A 22,598-nucleotide genomic window follows, 5' to 3' on the forward strand; every position below is an offset into this window, starting at 1 on the left:
TGTAAAATTTGGTGGAGGATCTATCATGTTATGGGGCTGTGTGGCTAGCACAGGTACTGGAAAACTTGTTAAAGTTGAGGGCCACATGAATTCCTTACAGTACCAGGAGATTCTTGACAAGAATGTTCTAGAGTCAGTCACAAAGTTGAAGCTACGCCGGGGTTGGATTTTTCAGCAGGACAATGATCCTAAGCACCGATCAAAATCCACCAAGGAATTCATGCAGAAGCACAGGTACAATGTTCTGGAATGGCCATCCCAGTCCCCAGACCTTAACATCATTGAAAATGTATGGATTTATTTGAAGAAGGCTGTCCATGCACGGAGGCCAAGAAACCTGACTGAACTGGAGACGTTTTGTGTGGAAGAATGGGCCAAAATACCACCTGCCAGGCTTAAGGGACTTGTCTGTGGCTACAGGAGGCGTCTACAGGCCGTTATTGCAGCAAAAGGAGGCAATACTAAATATTAATGGAATTATTTCTTAGGGGTGCCCAAATTTATGCACATGCCTATTTGTGTTTGAATGCACATAAACATGTTTCTGTTTGACCAATAAAAGTTATTTCACTACTGAGATGTTTCTGTTACCATAAGGTATAACATATGTTAAAATGAAGTTGCTGCTTCAAAAGCTCAGCAAGTGACAAACTGATGCAGTGGTTTTCCTAAGGGGTGCCCAAACTTTTGCATACCACTGTATAATACATATAATGTCTCTGTTCTAGTGGTAAACACTGAGAAGTGTTTCAGAAATAATGCTGGATGTGGTTTGGAACATAATATGACAGCGTTTAGCTGACTTTCCCAGTTAGAAACTTCTCTCTTCAGACAGAGAGATCATGACACTGCAAAGGGGAGTGGCCAGCAGCAGCTCATTTGTATGAAAGGGACTGTCAGCACTTTCGAAAACCGGGCTGAAACAGAGGAATAGCGGACATGCTAAAATGCATGATCTGTTTTGTATTTTGAGCAAAACACTTCAGAGACAAAAAAATGTATTTGAGACCTATAATATATGCCGTAAAAGACCATAATAGGAGACCTTTACTGTTACTTTTTACTTCTACTCCACTCGGAGGTGAATAATAACACTCAGAGTTAGATATGTTGTTCATATATAACATATGATATGCTGATATGTTATAATGTAGTACTGTACTGTAATCTTTTTCATCAGGTTGGAATTGTACAAAAAAGAAAGTGAAAACACTGAAATGTGGACTTTATTTGATCACTTCAGTAAAAAAGTAACGTTCATATTTCCCCTTTTGAGTAATATAGTGCTGATTGTTAAAAACAAAGCACTTTAGCAAGTTAAGGCATACGTTTCAAGATGCTTATTACTGTAAGCACCGTAACATTCATGAGACGCATATCTTGTCAGAATCGACTGTTTCTGTGAACGGCCGAATGTTCTGTCAAAGTAAAAGTTGCGACCAATTCATTGTGGGACAGCATTTTCTCCTTTCCTTTCATAAAGGAAGGTCCAGTGTTTCCTAAGATAAAGGAGGTTATAAAGGACGTTTCCAAGCTCCTTTCCTATCATAGAGAATTCAAACAGCTCTTATCATGGCTGCAATTGAGGTACTTACAGGTCATTTCACTTTGTTAGGAACCTTCCTAAGATATACAGACAATTCCACCGCGGCCAAGGTATTTAACAGTTTATCATGAACCTATAATGGGGAATCCAACTGCACAAAAAATATCTTCATTCACATCCATGGTCAATCAGAAAATGTCCTCCGACCTTTCCTCAAGCATAACCATGATATCCATACAACATGCTTTTGCAAATGACTAGGTATGAAAGATGTATGAGTGACATTCTTACATTTATTTTATTTTTTACAATATTCCCCCCCTCACATCTGACACAGTATAGATACATGAATTCAATAACAGGAACACCCCTTTAAGTGTTGTGTTCACATTCAGAGCCACCCTCTGAGATACAGCAGGCGGGTTCTGCTGCTTCAGGACCAGCGTGACGTACGGGAACAGCCTCTCTACTGTGGATACAAACAGCTGGAAGAGAAAGGACCAGGTTACCAAAGGAGATCAGCCAGAGCGTAGTGAATGTCATTGAACACAAACACGATTACAACACTTGAACAACAGCTCCTGCAAGGAGTCCGGACCTTCAGATCTACAGGTTCAAGTACAACTATAGAATCATCCGGACAGATGTAAGACGGCTAAGACGATCAAATGTAATGCCATAGTCCTTTTCTGTTTTGCTCATTAGAGTGGCTGTTAAAAAACGCTTAAAGTGGGAAGGTTTGAGCTACTCTTGCTGTACAGGTTGCAGTCGTATCCTCCAAAGATGGACGAGTTCCCATTGGCAATGACAGATTCGCATTCCCTATAGGTCACAGCAAAGCTTTCTGTGATGTTGAGCATGATGACCAACATGTACCGGGCTAACAGAAAGTTGGATTACGTTAAGAATTTCGGACACTTATGTGAGTTAACGTATTTATGACCAAGTTGCGTCTTTCTTTTACTTGCTTCCAAATCAAATAGCCAGACATAGACAGCTACACAGATCATGATCTTTATGGAAACTAGGCAGTGGTGCTCATGGGAAATGCAGTCTTCGTTCAAGGAAAACACTACCACTTTTTCCTCAGGGATTCCAAAATCTACACAACATTAAAAGCTTTTTGTAGTTCCTTTAACTACAGTATGACACATTAGTTGGATATATATAGGCCTGATATTGACCTTTTCTCAACAAAAAGGTGCTGGTCAGGCGGCATCATCCACATAGTTGTTTCAGTGTTTTTAAAGTCCTTTTTTTCTAAATAACAGGATAAAGAAAATTAAAAGCAAAAACCATCATGAGATCAAAGCATTTGGTAGCTCGTAGATCTTCCGTTTTGATATATTGGCTTGACATTTTCTTATAATCTTTATATGGTACAATCGAAGTTTCTATAGGGTTTTATTATAGTTTTTACATTTCAGTTTTGCATAAAGCAGCTCAAAGTGCTTTTTTCTAAATAATAAAGAATCCAGAAAATGTCAATTCAAAATATACAGTATAAGCATGAAATGAAAACAACTCCTGGTAATAAAATCAATAAAACTGAATTAAGGAAGCCCAATACCTGGTTGTTGTCTAGGCTGTGGGAGCCCTCCCTGCTGATCCACACTGGCCTGTAGAGCTTCTCCTCGCTGTAGGCTGAGTGCAGCAGTGTGAGAGAAGCCTCTAGAAGCTGCTGAGAGTGGATTCGCAGGTAAACACCCCAGGGTGCCTCAGCTCTCTGGCCCAGCAGCTCCAGGAGCTCCTGCAAACACACAATCACACACTATAGATTTAGAGTTCATAATTTGTCCACCAGTTTTATGGCCTCACCTGAAAAAACAGAAACACACTTAGGGGGATAAGAGCAATTGGACATCACCATAGCCGCTATCATGCTTTTCAGTTATTAATATTTAAAGCACAGAGTGGTGTGCTCTAACAATGAGATGTAGGAAGAGTTCAGACTGCGGTCTGAAGATGTCTTCTGTCAGAAGGAGTTAGCATCGCAGCGGCTCCCTTGAGTAAAAGGCAACAGAATTTTTGCATTGGATTTTGGAATACTGCAAAAAGGCAGACACATGTTTATTATAGTTACCAGTTCGTTCAGCAGGATATTCATCACATATTAACACCACTTTATGATTTTAAAGTATAAATGCAATCTCCTGAAGTAAAAAGCTAACGTAACGCTATAAAAAAAAAACTGCACCACAGTCTCATGGCTACGCATCACCACTGCCAAGCTAAAGCTAGCTCATGTTCAGCATGACAACGTTTAGTAGTCTCATTTAGCCACTTGTTAGCAACTGCTGTTTTTATGACCCATAGAAGCTTCAGACATTCACCAGTTGGGCATTAACTGATTTCCTTTTCTGTCGTACAAGAAAACCTGAAAATCTCTTCAGTTTGTGTTAACCACAGACCTTATTTCAGGCATCTTACCAAAAACACGTTAAAAAAACTGTTGACTTTGAGACGAGAGAACCTGAAGTGGTAAAATGCTAACTCATTGTTGGAATTTAGGCCTCAGCCCCGAACTTATAATTATTTTTAATGATCCTATTGGCTTTTTAAAAAAAAGTGTATGTATATATATATATATATACCTCCAGTGTGAGGGCTTCTGAGCTATTTTGTGAACCTTCCACCAGAGGGACTCCAGGTTGATTACTGTCAGACACCACCTGAACCACCAACATGCCCCCATCAACACCTGGAAACACACACACGTTATAAACAGAACAGTAAATGTGAACAGGGTTAGCGTGACCAACGCCAAAAGGGTGGGTGGAGGGGGTCTGGAGGCGGGATTCGGGCGGACTACCCGGGGCAAGGCAGAGGACGAGAGAGCATGGACAGGGCTTGTGGCAAGGGAACTCCGGGGGCCTGAGACAGGGGCAAAGACCATGGCGAGGGAACTCTGGAGGCCGGAGACATGGGCGGAGGCCACGGCGAGGGAATTCCGGAGGCCGGAGACAGGGGCGGGGACATGGGTGGAGGTAGGGGCGTAGACCGTGGCGAACAAACTCTTGAGGACGAGCTGGAGGACAGTGGGATAGCTCCGGAGGACGACCTGGAGGACGGGTGGAATAGCTCCGGTGGGCGGCGAGACAGTTCCGGAGGACGGCCTGGAAGGCGGTGAGACAACTCCGGAGGAAGGCCTAGAAGGCGGCGAGACAGCTCCGGAGGACAGCCTGGAAGGCGGCGAGACAGCTCCGGAGGACAGCCTGGAAGGCGGCGAGACAGCTCCGGAGGACGGCCTGGAACGGCGGCGAGACGCCTCTGGAGGATGGGCTGTAGGACGGACTGGAAGATGACAAGACGCCTCTGGGGTGGTACTGGCAGGACCCCCAAAGAGGCAGGTGCAGGGGCCAGCAGCTCCACCGACGGGACATGAACTAGAGTCGGCGGGACATGAGCTTGAGTCGGCGGGGCCCCCGACTGGACAGGGACATGGATTGGTGGGACCACCAACTGAACAGGTGTCGGAGGGGACCACGAACTTGACGGGTTGTAGGAGTTGGCGGGCCCCCCATCTGAACAGGAGCAGATGTTGGCGGGACCCCCATCGGAAAGGGAGGAGCCCATAACATGTTGGCGGGACCCCCATCGGAACAGGGCAGGGTTGCGGACCCCAGGACACCCGGACGGACCCAAGGAGCAGGTGCAGGGTGTTGGCGGGACCCCATCCGAAAGGTGACGGCAGGACCCCCGACTGGACAGGCGAGACTGGAATCAACTGGACAGGCGAGGCTGCAGTCGACTGGACAGGCAAGGCTGGAGTCAAGGCTAGGGTCGACTGGACAGGTGAGGCTGGAGTCGACTGACGGCAGGCTGAGCACGGTGACGAAGGGCTGGAGTCGATGGACAGGCGAGCCGGAGTCGAGGCTGGAGTCGGGATGGCAGCGAGGCTGGAGTCGAGGTGGAGTCGAGGCTGGAGTCGAGGTGGAGTCGCAGGCTGGAGTCAAGGCTGGAGTCAAGGCTGGAGTCAACTGGACAGGCGAGGCTGGAGTCGACTGGACAGGTGAGGCCGGAGTCGAGGCTGGAGTCGACTCAACAGGCGAGGCTGGAGTCGAGGCTGGAGTCGACTGGACAGGCGAGGCTGGAGTCGGCCGGGCCGGCAACAGGGCAGGCGGGACTGGAGTCGGCTGGACCGCAGCTGGAAGCATGGTGGCCAGGGCTGGGCCTGGAAACATGGGCCGGAACTGCAACCGGGAACGTGGCTGCTAGGGCCAAAACCTGAGCAGGAAGCGTGGCTGCAGGAGGCGTGGCTGCGGGAGGCTTGGCTGCAGGAGGCGTGGCTGCGGGAGGCTTGGCTGCGGGAGGATTGGCTGCAGGAGGCTTGGCTGCAGGAGGCTTGGCTGCAGGAGGCTTGGCTGCAGGAGGCTTGGCTGCTGTGACACGAGGTTTAAGGACAGGGTGCAGGCTTTCTTGGGAAGTGACAAATGTCCTTAAATAGTCCGGCAGTGAGCTCTCTAACCAAGGCTTATCTGAAGGAGAGCTGCGTCCTGAGCCTCTTTAGAACCTGCTCTCCTCCACTCTCCATAAATACATAAAATGTGGTAGGAAAATTCCACAAGAGCATCCTCAAGAAGTACTGCTGGATCCATCGGTGTTCGGTTATTCTGTCAGGGTTGGGGAAACAGGACCCAGGTGCAGTAAATCAAGGAGAGGCAGGTAAAGGTCCAAACAAAAAGCGAGCTTTATTCAAAAGCTGTTGATGAAAACACGAAGCAAGGGGAACACAGGACATGAAAAACACTTAGCTTCAGACATGAAGGGCGACAGGAACAGGCAGGTATCTTGGACAAGATCAGGGAAGAAATTATGACGACCGAACAACAGACAAAAGGGAAACAGGGACTAAATACACATGGGTAATCACAAGACAAGAGACAGCTAGAAGGGGGAGGAGAAACACAGGGGCAACTGGTGAACACAATGACACAATCAGGCACAGGAGGGAAACTTAGACAGGAAGTGAAGCTTAACATGAAACAAGAGGGAAAACATTTCAAAATAAAACACACAACACAAGGACATGACAGACACGAAACAATGATCATGAGATGGATCCAATAAGAACTTAATTGATCCCTCACTGGGTTATAACGCTGTTACAGCTGCTCAAGAGTAATGTATTCTACAACCACATGGCCTCAGTGATTTTCAAATCCTACAAAAATGGCTCGAAAGTATTGAGTTTGTTACCAGACTGTCAATCAAGATAGACCACTTCCCTATAACGCTTATAAACCTACCTCCTTTACCTCAAAAGACTGCAGGCCCAACAAAATGTTCTTTTGTATGGCAATAAACCATTCACATTTTGCCATCTACAATTTACCATCCACCAGCTGAAATACAATGAAATGTTAAATGGCTTATGGATCCAGTGGTTGAATGTGAACACCACCTGAGATGTCCGGTGAACCACACCACCAACTCTGCGTTAAGTGGAAACAGAAAAGGATGTAAGTGAATGTTTAAATTTGGAAACACTTTATGTTTGTATGTACCTGAAAGTGTTTCCAGCAGGGAGGTCCGGTCAGTGACTCTGACCCAGCGGACGTCCAGGCTGCTGCGCCGTGGGACCTTGGACAGGAACCCAGAGTTGGAGTTGTGGTTTGGATACAGGAAGTCCATCAGGTCTCCTCCAGGGTAGAATCTCCTCAGAAGTCCCTGCTGCCCTGAAAAACACGTCATAAATCAATAAGTAAACTGAAAGTTATTTCTCACTCTGGGGAAAATTATTTTTCACTTCTGACATACAAAATGGCGATAATTAGAAGATCCAAACAAAAATAATGTATGATTTATCTTTATGAGCAATGCCATGTAGTAGCAATCTATAAAAAATAAAATAAAAAGGTTTGAATACAAAAATAAGAGAGTTAGAGTTACATTTAGGTACAGGTCATGAGTTAAATTGCACATTTTGCAGCCAAAAGGTATTCAGATACCACACACACGCACATGGCACACGCACACACACACCACACACACACACACACACACACACACACACACACACACACACACACACACACACCCCCCACACACACACACACACAGAGGTCCTCTTAGTGACTGGACCACCTCATGGTGTCTCAGCTCCTCCTTACTTGCAGCCTGTTTGAAGTTAGACAGAGTTGGTTCGTAGATGTCGTGGTAGACCCTGGCAGGGTGGCTGTTCTCCCGGATGAACAGCAGATCACTGATGTTTGGCTGGATGGAGCCCTGCCACAGCGTCAGACTGAAGCTGGAAACACCGAAACACACTCAGTTACTCATCAGGTGGGTTACCATTCTAACTGAACACACCAATATGAATAAATCAGTCGCATTACTGATGTTTCATGATTTATGGTTGCTGATGATCTTTTCTGTGTGGTCAGCACATCATTTGAAACTTTTATGAACTGATGCGTGTTATAAATCAGCAGAGATCGTGGGAATGCAGGCTGTAAATGATTCTCTGTGAATAAGATGTGTTCATTCTCATTAATAACTGATTGATTTCTCCTCATTGCCATAATGCAGATGGAAGGTGTCTGTGTTACCGTGACGACTGGCTGAGAAGCCAGCTGATGTGCTGCCAGCCACTTCGAACCAACAGAGCATGGACAGGGAAGGTCACCTGGAGACACACATGAGCTTAAAACTCACATTGACTTCTTAGCTACCACATAATAGAGTTGTTAGAAAGCCCTTAGAAAATATCTAGAATATGTTTATATTACTGCATGTTTTTAAGTCAATTAGTTGTTTTACCTAAGAGACATATCAGAATCAGAATCAGAAGCACTTTATTTAGAAAGTTTTTGCGTTGCAGCAGCGAAATACAAAGAGAAGCAAAACAAATACAAATAATTAGAACCAAAAAATAAAGTACAAATAAAAATGAATATGAAATATACAAATATACAAAAAGGTAATATTAATATAGTGTAAATGTACAATGTTAAGTGTGAAGGAGTGCATGTTAAGTCCAGTTTACAGACAGGCTATGGAGCAGAGAGTTATCTTTCAGCCAGAGGTGAGTTGTTATACAGAGTTATTGCAGTGGGCAGGAATGTTCTCCTGTACCTGTCCTTGTGACAGCGGAGCTGGAGCAGTCAGTTGGAGAAGGAGCTCCACTGTCTGTCCAGCTGCAGGTGGAGATGGTGGGTGGGGTTATCCATGATGGACAACAGTCTGTTCAGAGTCCTCCTCTCCACCACAGCCTCAAAAGGGTTCAATTTGATGCCGATGAAAGAGCCATCTTTCCTGATCAGTTTATAGATTCTGCTGGTGTCACCGGCTCTGATGATGCCCCCTCAGCAGACGGCAGCAAAGAAGAGTGCACTAGCAACAACAGACTGGTAGAAGATCTCCAACATCTTGCTGCACACGTTGAAGGATCTCAGCTTCCTCAGGAAATAGAGTCGGCTCATCCCCTTCTTGTAAACAGCGTCAGTGTTGGCCCTCCAGTTCAGTCCGTTTTTGAGGTGCACTCCAAGGTACTTGTAATCCTCCACTACAGCCACATCCTCTCCCAGAATGCACAGGGGCAGTGGAGACGTCCTCTTCCTCCTGAAGTCAATGACCATCTCTCTGGTCTTGGCCACATTCAGAAGCCGATGATTTTTCCCAGTCCACTCCACAAATTCCTCCACCAGTGCTCTTTACTCCTCCTCCCCCCTTCCATCCCTTATACAACCTACCACTGCAGAGTCACCCGAAAAATGACTCTGAGTTGTATTTAAAGTCAGTGGTGTATAAGGTGAACAGGAAATGAGACAGCACAGTCCCCTGAGGGGCTCCTGTACTGCCAACCACCACATCAGAGAGAACACTGCCCAGCCGGACATATTGTGGCCTGTCTGTGAGGTAGTTGGTAATCCAGGAGATGGTGGACTCGTCTACCCTCATAGCCTGCAGCTTGTCTCTCAGTAGCCATGGCTGGATAATGTTGAATGCACTGGAGAAATCAAAGAAGGTGATTCTCACAGTGCACCCCGACCCATCCAGGTACGAGTGAGCACGCTGCAGCAGGTAGATAATGACATCGTCCACCCCCAGGTGAGACTGATAGGCAAATTGCAGAGGGTCTAGATATGATCTCACCTGCGGTCTGAGATGGGACAAGACCAGTCTCTCCAGCACCTTCATCACATGAGATGTGAGAGCTACCGGCCGATGGTCATTGAGCCCAGAAGGAGTCGTCTTTTTAGGGACAGGAACAACGCAGGACGTCTTCCACAGCACCGGGATGGTCTCCAGGAAAAGGCTCAGGTTGAACAGGTGTTGAAGAACAGGAGACAGCTTGCTGGCGCAGGTCTTCAGAACCCTGGAGCTGATGCCGTCCGGGCCTGCAGATTTGCCTTGGTGTAGTTTCTCCAGCTGTCTCTTCACCTGGCCTCAATTTATATGGGGAAACATGTATTCTTTTGCTGGAACAACACACACAGTAGAGCTACGATGATGGATGCAATGTAGATCCCACTGGTCTGCTTTCAAACATTGTTTTCCTTGAATTAGATATTTTTTTTTTTTTACATACAATGAATTTTTATGCGTTTCGTCTCCTTTTGCAATTTATTCCAATGTATTAAACGTTAATACCTGTATTATTAAAAACATATATTGACCATATCAAACTGTTCACACAGACCTATTGGACTGAATGAACCAGAATGAGCTATTAAATCTGACTCGAGTTGAGACATATAGCTACGTACCATCCATCCATCCATCTTCTCCCGCTTTTCCGCCAGGGTCGCGGAGGTAACAGCTCCAGCAGAGAGCCCCAAACTTTCCTTTCCCTGGCCACATCAACCAGTTCTGACTGGGGGATTCCAAGACGCTCCCAGGCCGGCGAAGAGATATAACCCCCCCACCTGGTCCTAGGTCTACCCCTCGGTCTCTTCCCAGCTGGACGTGCCTGGAACACCTCCCTAGGGAGGCGCCCATGTGGCATCCTCACTAGCTGCCCGAACCACCTCAACTGGCTCCTTTCAACGCGAAGGAGCAGTGGTTCTACTCCGAGTCCCTCCACCCTGCGGAGAAATCCCATTTCGGCCGCTTGTATCCGCGATCTCCTTCTTTCGATCATGACCCATCCTTCATGACCATAGAGGGTAGGAACCAAAATGGCCCGGTAGACAGCTTTGCCTTCTGGCTCAGCTCTCTTTTCGTCACAACGGTGCGGTAAAGCGACTGCAGTACCACTCCCGTTGCTCCGATTCTACGGCCCATCTCACGCTCCATTGTTCCCTCACTCGAGAACAAGACCCCGAGATACTTGAACTCCTTCACTTGGGGTAAGGCCTCATTCCCTACCTGGAGTGGACAGTCCATCGGTTTCCTGCTGAGAACCATGGCCTCAGATTTGGAGGTGCTGATCCTCATCCCAGCCGCTTCACACTCGGCCGCGAACCAATCCAGTGAGTGCTGAAGGTCACAGACCGATGAAGCCATTAGGACCACATCATCTGCAAAAAGCAGCGGTGCAATCCTTAGCCCACCGAACTGCAGACCCCCTCCCCCACGACTACGCCTCGAAATCCTGTCCATGAATATCACAAACAGGATTGGTGACAAAGCGCAACTACGTACCAGTGTGATGTTAATACATAAATAAATGAATAAATATCTATCTCATGAAATATAAACAGATGCATGATGACCATTGCAGAGCAGTTCTGTAAGGCATGTACTTTAAAGAGTGTCAGGCAGACACTGATGGCATTTTCTTTTTTGAACTATCAAAACTCAAAAGGTGCAATATCAAAAGGGTAACGGTCAGATGTCAGAGAGGAGTTGATACAAAGATTTAATAGCCATATCAAATCATTAGCTAGCTAGTTAGTAGCCCAGTGGATAGTCACCATTTACCTTCCTGGTTTTTCATTTGCTGTGTAAATGAATCTCATTGGTCCAATACAAATTCCCTCTCCACACTGTTTGGTACTTAATAATACAGGGGAATCTTTTCTTCCATGGATGTTATCAGATAAATCTCAGATAAATACAAAACATGTCAAGTGTTTTGCTCAAAATACCAAACAGATCCCTAGTGGTGCACGACATATCGGCCACCGATATTATATCGGCCGATATGGTCAAGAAGAAGAAGAAAAAAATGTACACATCGGTATTGTTCCGATGTCAAAATAGGGCCGATGTGAACAGGCCGATAACCATTCCTGTGTATTTGACGTGTGTAATGGCTTACATGTGAGTGTGGGGGCGGGGATGTTTGTTTTTGCATGAGCGCATACATTTAAACGTCACATAATGTGCCGAAGTATGTGCTGGAGGCGGCAAAACAAGTCAGTTTGACTTTGCCTTTGGTGAGGGAGCAGCGATGTCGTCTGTTTGGTCGTTCTTCAAAGTGTATGAAGAGGATCCTCGCTATGCTGTATGCAATGATTGTGAGGGCCGGGTGATGCGAGGGGGAGTTCGAGTCAAATCGTTCAATACAACCAATTTGATCACCTGTATATGTGCGTATATTCACACGTATATACAGACGTTTTTTTATATGATAATGAGCCTCTCCTTCTGATTTACATAGCCACTAAGTTCAAAGTTTCTGTAACCAATCAGTGAAGAGTAAATCCAGACCTAAGCAATGTGTAGATGAAAATTTCCTGATTTGTGAGGCTGTGCTGTGAGTTGTAGGCTACATTATTCCAGTTTGAGAGGACAAAGTATTAATTTGCCTTTGAATATAATCAATACAAATAAATCAATATAACCTGCCTTCATTGTCTCTTAAAATAATATTGCCTTACCCTTTGAATATGATCATCATATAATCAATCTAACCTACTGAAGCAGCATTCTGCTTGTGGAGTAGTGGTTATGTTGTGGGTCTGCCAATCTGGGGACCTGGGTTCAAATCTTTAGCTTTTTTTATTATATCTTTAAGATCATTTACAATCTTTTTATGTAATGTAGCTTATTGCAAGTTCTGCTTTACTTTAATTGCACCAGCTGGTTAACAACAGCTGTCTGTTCTCCAGAGTTTTGAGGTGCTACCCTGTCTTCTGCATTCATGTTTCACAGCAACGAAATGGGAAGATACGGGAAGAAGAAAAAGAAGAAGAAGACGTTTCTTGTGGAATAATAGAAAAATGTCCATGAGAAATGTAATCATGCCTGTCAAAATGACATTAAATGACTGCACAAGACTGCTGGTCCTGCTGTGGTCCAATCCACAATAATGAGGTAAGGGCCCAGCATATTGCTACAGTCCAACACAAATAAAAGTATTAGCATCTAGCCTAAACTGAGGTTGTGCAAGCTCTTTCACACTTACCAACCAATTTTCTTTCTCTCCCCTATTTCACCAAACCGTTTACTGGCAGGTTAGAAACCATGGAAAGGAGCCTCGAGTGGTAACGGGGCAGACTAATTAACGTCCCTACAGCTGACCTTTTACTTCAGGACCTTCGGGTATATATTTGAAGTCAGGAGATCTTGGCCTACCACACCCGCACAACAGGTAGGTCGATGTGATTATTTTTCATATTAGGATACTCTATCGTTGAGAAACCAGTGTGTGTATTGTAGAGCAGTAAGTAGCCAACAGGCCAAAACATTTTAAACTAATAGATTTTTCGCAATATTGGTAATACAAATATAAAACAGTTTTTAAGCTGTAGTTGCAGCTATTAGAGCTACTGAGTTTTGAGTTGTCCACTCAAACCTGAAGAATGTACTCCAAATTCCACCAAAGCGAGGAGATGCCACACCAGAGGAGACGCTATTCCCCCTCTACCATCGAGAGCAGTATGGCCATCTCTCATTGTAGTACACACCATGTATCACCAAACGTGTGAATGAGGACATTGAAAGTGTGCCACGACACATGGACAAAGACTGCAACCATGTGTCTCTATGCCCATACACATTTAATGTTTTTGTCCATGCTGTATACCACAACTGTAGTGTATTGCATGTCCACTGGTTCAATGCCAAACTGCATTTCATTGTTTAAATAACTTTAGCCTGGGCAATGACAATAAAGTAGAAGCATTGTGGGGATTTCTGACACAACTGCGGAAATGCGTTGCTTTTACAACAATGACAATAAATGTAAAATAATATTTTGTTGTTGTAGGTGATTCTGGCTACCACGCCCCACTCATTTTGTTGGGTGGTCGAGGTCCCCCACAATTCAGAATTTCAAGAGAGCAATTACTCTCTTTTTTGGGGACCTGTGGTTTTAAAGCAAAACAGATGGCCCTGATTCTAAAAGTATCTCTCTGCACAGTGAGACGGCGTTTGAGGTATGTACCAATTTCTTATTTCTTCAATATTGTAAATGCCATGTTGTCTCAAATTATTGTAAACATCCCAAGGAGGGATTGTAGCGATGTTACACTATGCATGGTGTTAAGTAATTCTGAACACGTAGGTCTCATATATTTACAACATGTTTATGTTTCAGGCAGTTATATTCGCACATTTTAAATAGTCGCATATATTTGCGCGTAAAAATGGGCGAAATAAACGGGCGAATAGTGGCATACTTGGCACACTTGGCACTTGCAAAGCGCAGCGCAGGAAGTGGAACGGCCAGTCTCTGCTTGGGTTCTATGGCAGCTCTGTAATCTGTTGATTGTCTGGTCATTTCTTGGCCCATGAGGGACAGAAGTTCATCCATCTGCTCTCACTCTCAATCTCAATCTCACTCTCAATCTCACTCAAATATTGATGATGTCGTAGGCTTTCCAGCCTCAGCTCAGCCACAAGGTGATAAAAATCACCTTGTTGTCTCCTTCGCTGGTTGACGGGGTGCACCCAAACCCGGCTTGTACTCCTCCCCCCATCCCTCTGTAGTCTTTCAAGTAGGATACCACACAACAAAATAGGAAATAACAATAAACACAATTTAAATAGACACACATAAACCATTTCACTACGTAGCGTACAACTTTCTTGTAGAAGTACAAATGTCCAGGAAATATGACCAAATCAACAATAACTGCGAGCCATGCACGCAAGACGCTCTGCTTCTGAAACACGCCCGGTGGGGTATGGCGCCGTTCGGATGTCGGAACAAAACCGCGGCGCAGACGGAACGCGGCGCAGATGCACCCGGTGGAATCCCGGCGTTAGACATCTTGTTTGTAAGAGCCGGTAGGTGCTACTGGAGGCGATTCAGCTCGCCGACTGCATATTGGGGACGATAGGTTGGGACGTGTCACGTGGGCGGGACGTTGCCAGGAGTTCAATGTTAAGCCAGCCCACTTTTCAGATATGACATCATAACCGAAGAAAATCTGGATCAGCTCGTTTGTACCCCCATTTTTAGAGATGTGGGTAAGGAGGAAAAGAGAGAGGGTTGTATTTTCTGACACTTTGTGAGTGTACTTACACACCAGGGACACATGTTTATGTATAAAAGACATCTAAAAGTGCATTTTGCATAATACTGTGGGTGACCTTAAAAGCTTACCTTCTGGGGGACATCTTTGATCATATCGTACATTTCCTCCACCATTGCCCTAGTGTAGGTCCCGTCAAAAATTGAAAGTCCACAGGCTACCTGTCGGAAATTATGCAAGGTTAGGAATCACCATCATTCTGACAAAAGCAGAACTGAAGGTCTAGAGTAGAGTCGTCCCATGAGGATGTAACAGCTGTTATCTTTGTTATTCTGTTCATTTGTAGATTATTAGAAACTACTTTCTGTAACTTGTAGATTTTCAATAATGTTTATATTTTTTCTTATTTTATATTTTTTGTGCATGCCCTGTGTGTTTTATTTTTATTTTTTTTCTCTATTTTCACTTTTGCTGTAACAATATAAATGTCTTCTGTGGGTGTTCTGATTCTGATATTGCTTTCGGACAAACGGAGGGGCAGCCTTGCTATCCTCAGCTTCTTTACACAAGTGGGGGAAAGAATGTCCCACTTGGCGCTAGAGCGGCCTGAATGGAAAGATTTAACATCAAACCATACATACATTTCTGCTTTTATCAGCTATGAGTAAAAGGAACAAACGCAGTTATGACTTTGGCTGTCTGAGGGGCATCATAAATAAAAAGCACCAGCTGCATGCTAGGGGCACAAGTACATAACATTTTTTATCATATAGAGCTGCATATATTTATCAATTAATGGAAACCCCAGAGAGCATTATCATGTTTTATCTACAGTAAATATATTTTAGAATTATAAATAGTACCAATAGTTATTCTTGTAATGATAGATGTGCTTTTACGTCACAGATATTCAATATTGTAGGGGGAAAATATCAGTCACTTTTCACCAGAGGGAAGTGAGGCAAAAAGAAAACAGTAATATACAACAATCAAATGACATTACAACTATACTATAACACAAGTGATGGGGCTCAGATGATGGCTTTTTGAGTCATATTGACTTATTATCTCCTGACTTTTTCTCTTGTACCACTGAGATATTGGCTTATTTTGATAATAATTACATTTTAGCATACTAATGCTCTAAATTAAAATGATCAGCGTCGTATGAATGATACCTGCTTTTAAACCTCAGCATTTACGCTTTGCCATTGTTAGCCTGCTAGCATGCTATTGAAGCACAGCAGGGTTTGAAGCTTTAATGCAGTTCAGCCTCACATGACCACAGTGTTTCTACAATGATAGCTTAACTTATTATCTGGACCAAAGAGCTGGACCACCAGACCAGCTGACCTATCAGCTGTCCACCTGACTGCCATCAATGGTGCTTCTCAAAAGCCTATAAAGTAATAAACAAGTATTACACCAAGATTCTTAGTTTAGGCTGAGAAAATGTCATACCTTCCATCCAGGAGACAACGTCACATTCGGAAACTTTTCCTGAACCAACTGCAGAAAACTGGAGAAAAATGAAGGAAGAGAGGAGAGAAACGTATGGTAGGTTATGATGGGCAGTGTTTCCAGCTGTTAGAGACACTATATTTAATAACCTTTTAATAAATACCCTTTAGCAAATCAATCAATCAATCAAAAACGTTATTTATATCTGCTATGATATTAGTTTTTGTGTTTATAATTTCCTGTTTTATTTTGACGTTTATTTTCTCCTGGCTTCTTACTTCCTGCGTTTCCCTCCTGTAGGATTGTCTCATTGTGATCACCTGTTGCCCCTGTCTTTCACACCCCTCCCACCCCCCCAGCTGTGTCTTCTCTTGTGATAAGCCTATTGTGTATTAAGTCTTTTCTTCCCTAGTGTCCTTTGTGGTTTTTTCTTAATTTTTCTGTGCTATTAGCTTTTTGGCCAATTAAAGCTCACTATCTGCCATCTCATTTCTTTAATGCACCTTGGTCCAACTTCCTGCTAAACCCTGACAATATCACCATTATTACAAAGTACAGACTGGAGTCTATACGTCTTAGACACTTGCAGTGTTATAAGCATTATAAAACAGAGCCAAGAGGAGCTCTGATTCACTCTCAGATCACTTGAATAACAATATTCTGTTTTCATCACAATTTGCCCTAAGATGCCAAAAATATGTTGCCTTTTATAGACTGTTTTTATAAAAAATGTTGTTAATGTTGTGTGTCACTTACACATTTTCTTTCAATTCTATTATATCTATTTTTTGCTGTGGCATATTCCACCCCCGCCCCCTTGGATCGCTTATGAAAATCTAAATCTAAAGATATCTTTGTAGTAGGGAATATTTCCAATGTGGCAATATAGCAAAAATGTGCCTAATACAGGTACTATACAAGCTCTGACGGACAAAAGACATACAATTTGTCTTCTTCACCTGGTCCCATTGACTGGAGGCAGGAAGTCTGGACAGTTGGGACCCTGGAGGATGTCTGCATTAATCCATACGGGCCTGTTTATTCCTCTGCTACTGTTCTTTGACTTCTGACTGAGCAGGTCCAATGACAAACCCACTGACCCCAGAGTCTTAAAATCCAACTTGATACCTGCAGGGACACAGAGCATTAACGCCTGAGCGACACATACAAACCGACACATGTGTTCTACTGTAGAGCACCTTTTCTAGAGGCCAGCACCTCATCCATCCATTGGTCCAGAGTGTTGTCACTATAGATGTTAGGGGGGTGGGCCATGATGGGGATTGGATTCTCATCGGCTGTTCCATAACCCTCCAGAGTGATGTCAGCCTCCAGGATCATGGCTTTACCTGAGACAAACCATGTCTTAAATTGAGCATTATGTTGCCATGTAAACCGTCTTGGAATCCATTGGCTATCTGTCTGATAAGGATTTAGACTTCCTTTTGTATAGTCTGTAGTCCAATTAGCAAGATGATAAGCATAAATGGTGTTGGAGACAAGAGATGACTGTTTCACACCTTTTCAGGTAACACTAAAAAGCTTTATTATTGTCAAACAATAGTCCATGGGTCCTGGGATTTCTTTTGGCCAATGTGTTTGGTCCAATATGCTATTAACAACTGAAGTGTTGATCTATATGCAACTATATCCCACTCAAACCACAACTGTTAATAGAGGGTGGCTGTAGTCACTGTGACATCATCTATTGGTGTGTGGATTTCGGTTTTGAAGCCCGGAGTAGTAGTTGTCACTATTTGGTTTTTCTGCAACCAGAAGTAACACGAGAGGGCGGAGCTAAGTACAAATAATTGCTGAACAAGAGGCGAACACAATGTGACAATGAACCTTCACGAACTCAGGGCACGCTATGAAAGGGTTAAAAAAAGACAAACTCACATTCCCAAACCATCGCCATGGTAATAGGGTGACCGGGTGCCAAATGTGGGATAAAGATTATGTTTGTGCGGGACAATGCGGGACATGTTACTGCACTGCTAAGAGCTATGGTTTAATTGTTTGCACAAACTATGCAAGTGGAGGAATTAAATATATTTGTTTTAAAGAGTGGTTTTTTTTTTTTTAACAAACTATCATCCATAAATATTCTCCTTTTCTCTTGCAGTATCCGAGTCTGGAAAAATGAGCAGAGCTAGCTTAGTCTGCTGACCTGTGGGACCGAGAGCTGCACAGTGTGGTAAACGTTTATTAAACCAGCTGCCGTTACCTCGCCTGTTTCGTAATCCTCTTTTGGTTTCAGGAAGGAAAAACCCAAAGATCGATGTTTTCTTTATGAGCCAGGCGTTTCTTGTAAGTTTCGGGGAACTATCGCTTCAAAAAGTGTTCACCAATTGAAAATAAATTCTGTCGTATCTCACAACTCTGGGAGTCGCGCTCCATGGCTTCATCCATAAGTAAATACATTTCTCTGTTGATTGATTGACTTCTGACACAGCTAATGGTGAAAGCCCTCTCCTGTTCTCTAAACACCTTTGGATAAAGCCAAGTTTTAATTGGACAACTGTCAATCAAATGCGGGACATCGGCTTAATGTGAGGGACAAATGATAAAAATGCTGTGCAGTCCCACACAAAGAGGGACACCTGGTCACCCTACATTGTAACCGCATGTCAGTCACAAGGTAGTCAAATCTTCTGCCTGGCACAAACAGGATTAGTCAATAATATTTGATTACTTGTACTGTAAGCTAAGTGTATGGCACTGTATGCAGGGAAAAATCTTGAAACGTTGACTTGAAGTAAATGTTTTATGTCCACACATTTAATATAACTGTATTAAGTTAGTTGAAAGCAATAATATTAAGTTGAACCTAATATTTTCTTTATTTAAACTTAATATTATTGCTTTCAACTAACCTAATACAGTTCAAATGTATTTTTATATGACATTTGTGGACATTTAATTAAACTCAACGTCTCATTTTTTTCAGTCTGTAAACAGAAGAATGCAATTTCTTTTGTGTGTGTGTGTGTGTGTGTGTGTGTGTGTGTGTGTGTGTTTACTTGTGAGGGCGTCGTTCATTTCCTTCTTGCTGTTAGCTCTGTGGTACCAGGTAGCCATCAGGCCGTCAGGGGAGCTGATATCACCTGACTGAACCAGGAAGTCCAGCATGTCTCCACCAGTAGAAAACGAGGGAAGAGCAGTAGAGGAATCTGATTGGATATGAAGACAAACACAGGCCTGTAAACTTGACATCATTTGGAAGGTTGTGTATTCCTTATTTTTTGTTGTTTTTGGAGAGTGAGCGAGGATCTTAAGTAATTGTAACTTTCCAGAGAGCACTTCATCTCTTACTTTTGTCCCTTTGTCAAATTTCAAACAATTTTATTAGAATTACTTGCAAATGTCATATGCCGAAATGTCAAAGTAAGTTTGGCAATCATCAAGAGAATGTTTACAACTGCAGATCAGAGCCAGGCTGTCCTGACCTTGAGCTCCAAGCAGGGGTCAAGTTACATTTCTGATGACCAGCCAATAGGATCTTTTCGTCAGACCCTCACCTCAATTAATTACATTTTTTTGTTATAACTTGCTGCTCTCTGTAATACATATGCAGTATGTACCCGCAGTATAAATACTTCCTACTGTTTTACAATGTATTGTGGTATTACTGGCTGGCACTCCACTCAAAGATGCTCTGCAATAAACCCTTTTAAAAATTATTATACACTATTAATGTTATCACCTGTTGCTACTTCATTTGTTCCCTTAATTTATATATATTTTTTTCTGTTCCGTGGATGTGTACTTATTAGATTTTTCTGTATTAACGTGTGCTTGCCTCTCCATTTAATGTAACGTTTGTCTGCACTGTCTATTCGCTGTAACATTCTTTATGTGAATAAATTACTTCTCAATCTGATTCCGGGCATATAAATCTAATATAAATAAGACTATAAATATAAGTTTGACGCATGATGCCATTTTTGCTCACAGCCTGTGTTACCTAAAGAACTTTGACCGTCATAACCAAATAAAGCTTTATGGCATTATAAAGTTCAGGTTCCTCACCACGTCATCCTGAGCACAACAGAAATGCAGTCAGTTTGAACTGACTCCCAGAGTTTATATCACTCCCTCTTAACTCAAAAACAGATTTGCCCCTCTCTGCTGTCATAATTCAGTCTCATTAAAAGTCTGCTAAAAAATACTGTAGCCTTTCCCATGGTTTTTTCCTATATGGATTAACAGACACAGTTAGTGAGCATAACCTTCAAGGTGAGAAAGGGTGATGCATTACAATACAATACATAGATAAATTGACAAAATTATTTTCTCAGAAGTCCAAAACACATTTGAATGAAAAAACAATTCTTCTCTGTTTTTCCTGAATTGACAAGTTTATTAGACTCATAAAATAACTGTGACTAAAATACTGTAAAACAGTGTTTATTATTTTCACTAAATGGGGCGAAGCCTGCAAGCTAGTTCAGGCAGTCAACCAAACAACGGCTCCAAATCTGGGGCTCTATTTAAGCTGTTGGATCCGCCTACCTCTGCCTCGCTACTGCTCCTGCTGCTACTATTGCTGCTGTTTCCACGCTGCTAATGTGTTCACCTCGCTGCTGCTGCTGCTGCTGCGTTCACGTTGGTGATGCTCGACTGCCCCATCACCACCCCAGCTTCCTCTCCAGCTTCCATCTGTGGGCTCGGGGGATAGTTATCTAATCATCACTCAATGTTCTATGTTAATATGTGGAGTGATGAGGCCCGAGTCTAGACGCCAAACTCAAACTATATAGGCTACTGTTTCTAATAAACATATTAATGAAACACGCAAGTTGTCTGACTGAACTTTATTATTGTCTTGTTTTTAACTACTTTTATTGCTGCTGCTCATTGGAAGTTACCAAATGTATTTCGAGCATTAAACTGTAGATTAAATGACAAGTTCTTTTGGGATTGTGCGATATGTGGTACATTCAGTAAAACAACAGCCAATATTTAATCTTTCCTAATAAAGAAATTACAATAATTAAATAAATATTCTGTTATTTCAGAAGAACAATGACATGTATTTTCTCAATGGAATGCATTATACTGCCATAGTGAGGAAACAATTCAGGTCTAATAAGTGATCGTGAGTCAGTAAACACATTACCACACTATAGGAATTTAAATAAGATGTGATCAGTTCTGCCTTCAGTAGAAAGAAGTGTGAGATGTTTCGGAATATTTTGGAGCCTCTTTTTACAAACAACCACGCCTGGGTCAGACACACTGCACATTATTACTTTCACTATGACATGATTACAAGCCTGAATCAGGAACGCATGTGTCTAACAAGGCTTGTTGATAAGCAACACGTCTGGGACTTTGTGACATCAGACATGTTTTTCTGACTAAATGGCAGTATCAGCTCTTGGTAGAACTCTTGTTTGTACCTGACTTTGTGAGGAGCACGGCAGCGACAGTAATGATTATGATCAGCAGGATGAGTCCAACAGCCACAGAGATCATGATCAGGTGTGCTTTAGTCAAACAGCCCAGGTAAAGCTCACTCTTTGGTGCTGCTGGCAGAGCTTGGTGGTAGGGCTTCGTCCTGCAGGAACACAACAAGAACTGATCCCACGCAAATGAAATCACATGTTGCATTCAAGAAGAGAGATTTGATGATATCTTTGTCAGTGATTTTACTGAGTGTTCAGCCACTGACCTTTCCTCTGTGCCTCGGTCGCTCTCCTCTGTTTCTGCCATTCTGTCCTGCTGCTCTTGCTGTGCTGGATCAAAAATCTCCAGATGTTTGCATAGAACTGTCTTACAACACAGGGACAGATAAGTCTTATCTACAGAGCAGAGGTGTGAGCACAGAGCAAAGAGCCGTATCGCCCTGAAGGTCCCGACTTAGGTTAAAAACACCCGATCATATGGCAGCTCACCCTTCCTGGCGCTCAGTCATTTCCCGGAAGATTTACAGGTCAATAAAGAGGAAACAATATTTAAATCTCTGCCTGCTTGATTATACTGTTTGGGTCAATGACATATAAAGACTTTCAACAGGCCAATTTGAAAATATAGAAAATAAGAAAATGTATTGAAAGTTTCCTGACATTAAGAATGTTGTTTACACATTTATATTAAAACATTTTTTAATTGTTTAAGTTTTTTTCCATGTTGATGTTTCAGCTCATGATTTGTCTACAAAACAAAATGTATTTTAATATCTGTAACAGTTTCAACAAGTTGCCAGTAATCTTAATGTTAAAAAAGTAAGTATGTTTGAATTTCATTAGGGATTTTGGTAAAAGTGATCAAATATT

At 43.1% G+C, this 22,598-nt stretch overlaps 1 protein-coding gene across 2 annotated transcripts; it reads right to left on the reverse strand.

Moving 5' to 3' along the window:
- fam151a (family with sequence similarity 151 member A) lies at nt 1–22,233 on the reverse strand. Of its 2 annotated transcripts, XM_063886005.1 has the most exons (13): nt 21,995–22,233; nt 21,723–21,880; nt 19,341–19,490; nt 17,517–17,666; nt 17,277–17,445; nt 16,318–16,375; nt 14,988–15,077; nt 8,098–8,174; nt 7,660–7,796; nt 7,054–7,224; nt 4,141–4,247; nt 3,117–3,296; nt 1–2,031 (listed from the first exon to the last, which is right to left on the reverse strand). In XM_063886005.1, exons 1-13 carry the CDS (start codon nt 22,033–22,035, stop codon nt 1,852–1,854), a joined length of 1,668 nt encoding a protein of 555 aa, XP_063742075.1. In that variant the 5' UTR covers nt 22,036–22,233; the 3' UTR covers nt 1–1,851. The 2 variants fall into 2 exon arrangements, 1 of the variants encoding a protein (XP_063742075.1); XR_010166016.1 differs by lacking the exon at nt 4,141–4,247.
- Between the last annotated feature and the right edge of the window lie 365 nt (nt 22,234–22,598).

This window comes from Eleginops maclovinus, chromosome 6 (assembly GCF_036324505.1).
Source record: "Eleginops maclovinus isolate JMC-PN-2008 ecotype Puerto Natales chromosome 6, JC_Emac_rtc_rv5, whole genome shotgun sequence".
In the NCBI taxonomy this organism is placed as follows: Eukaryota; Metazoa; Chordata; class Actinopteri; order Perciformes; family Eleginopidae; genus Eleginops; species Eleginops maclovinus.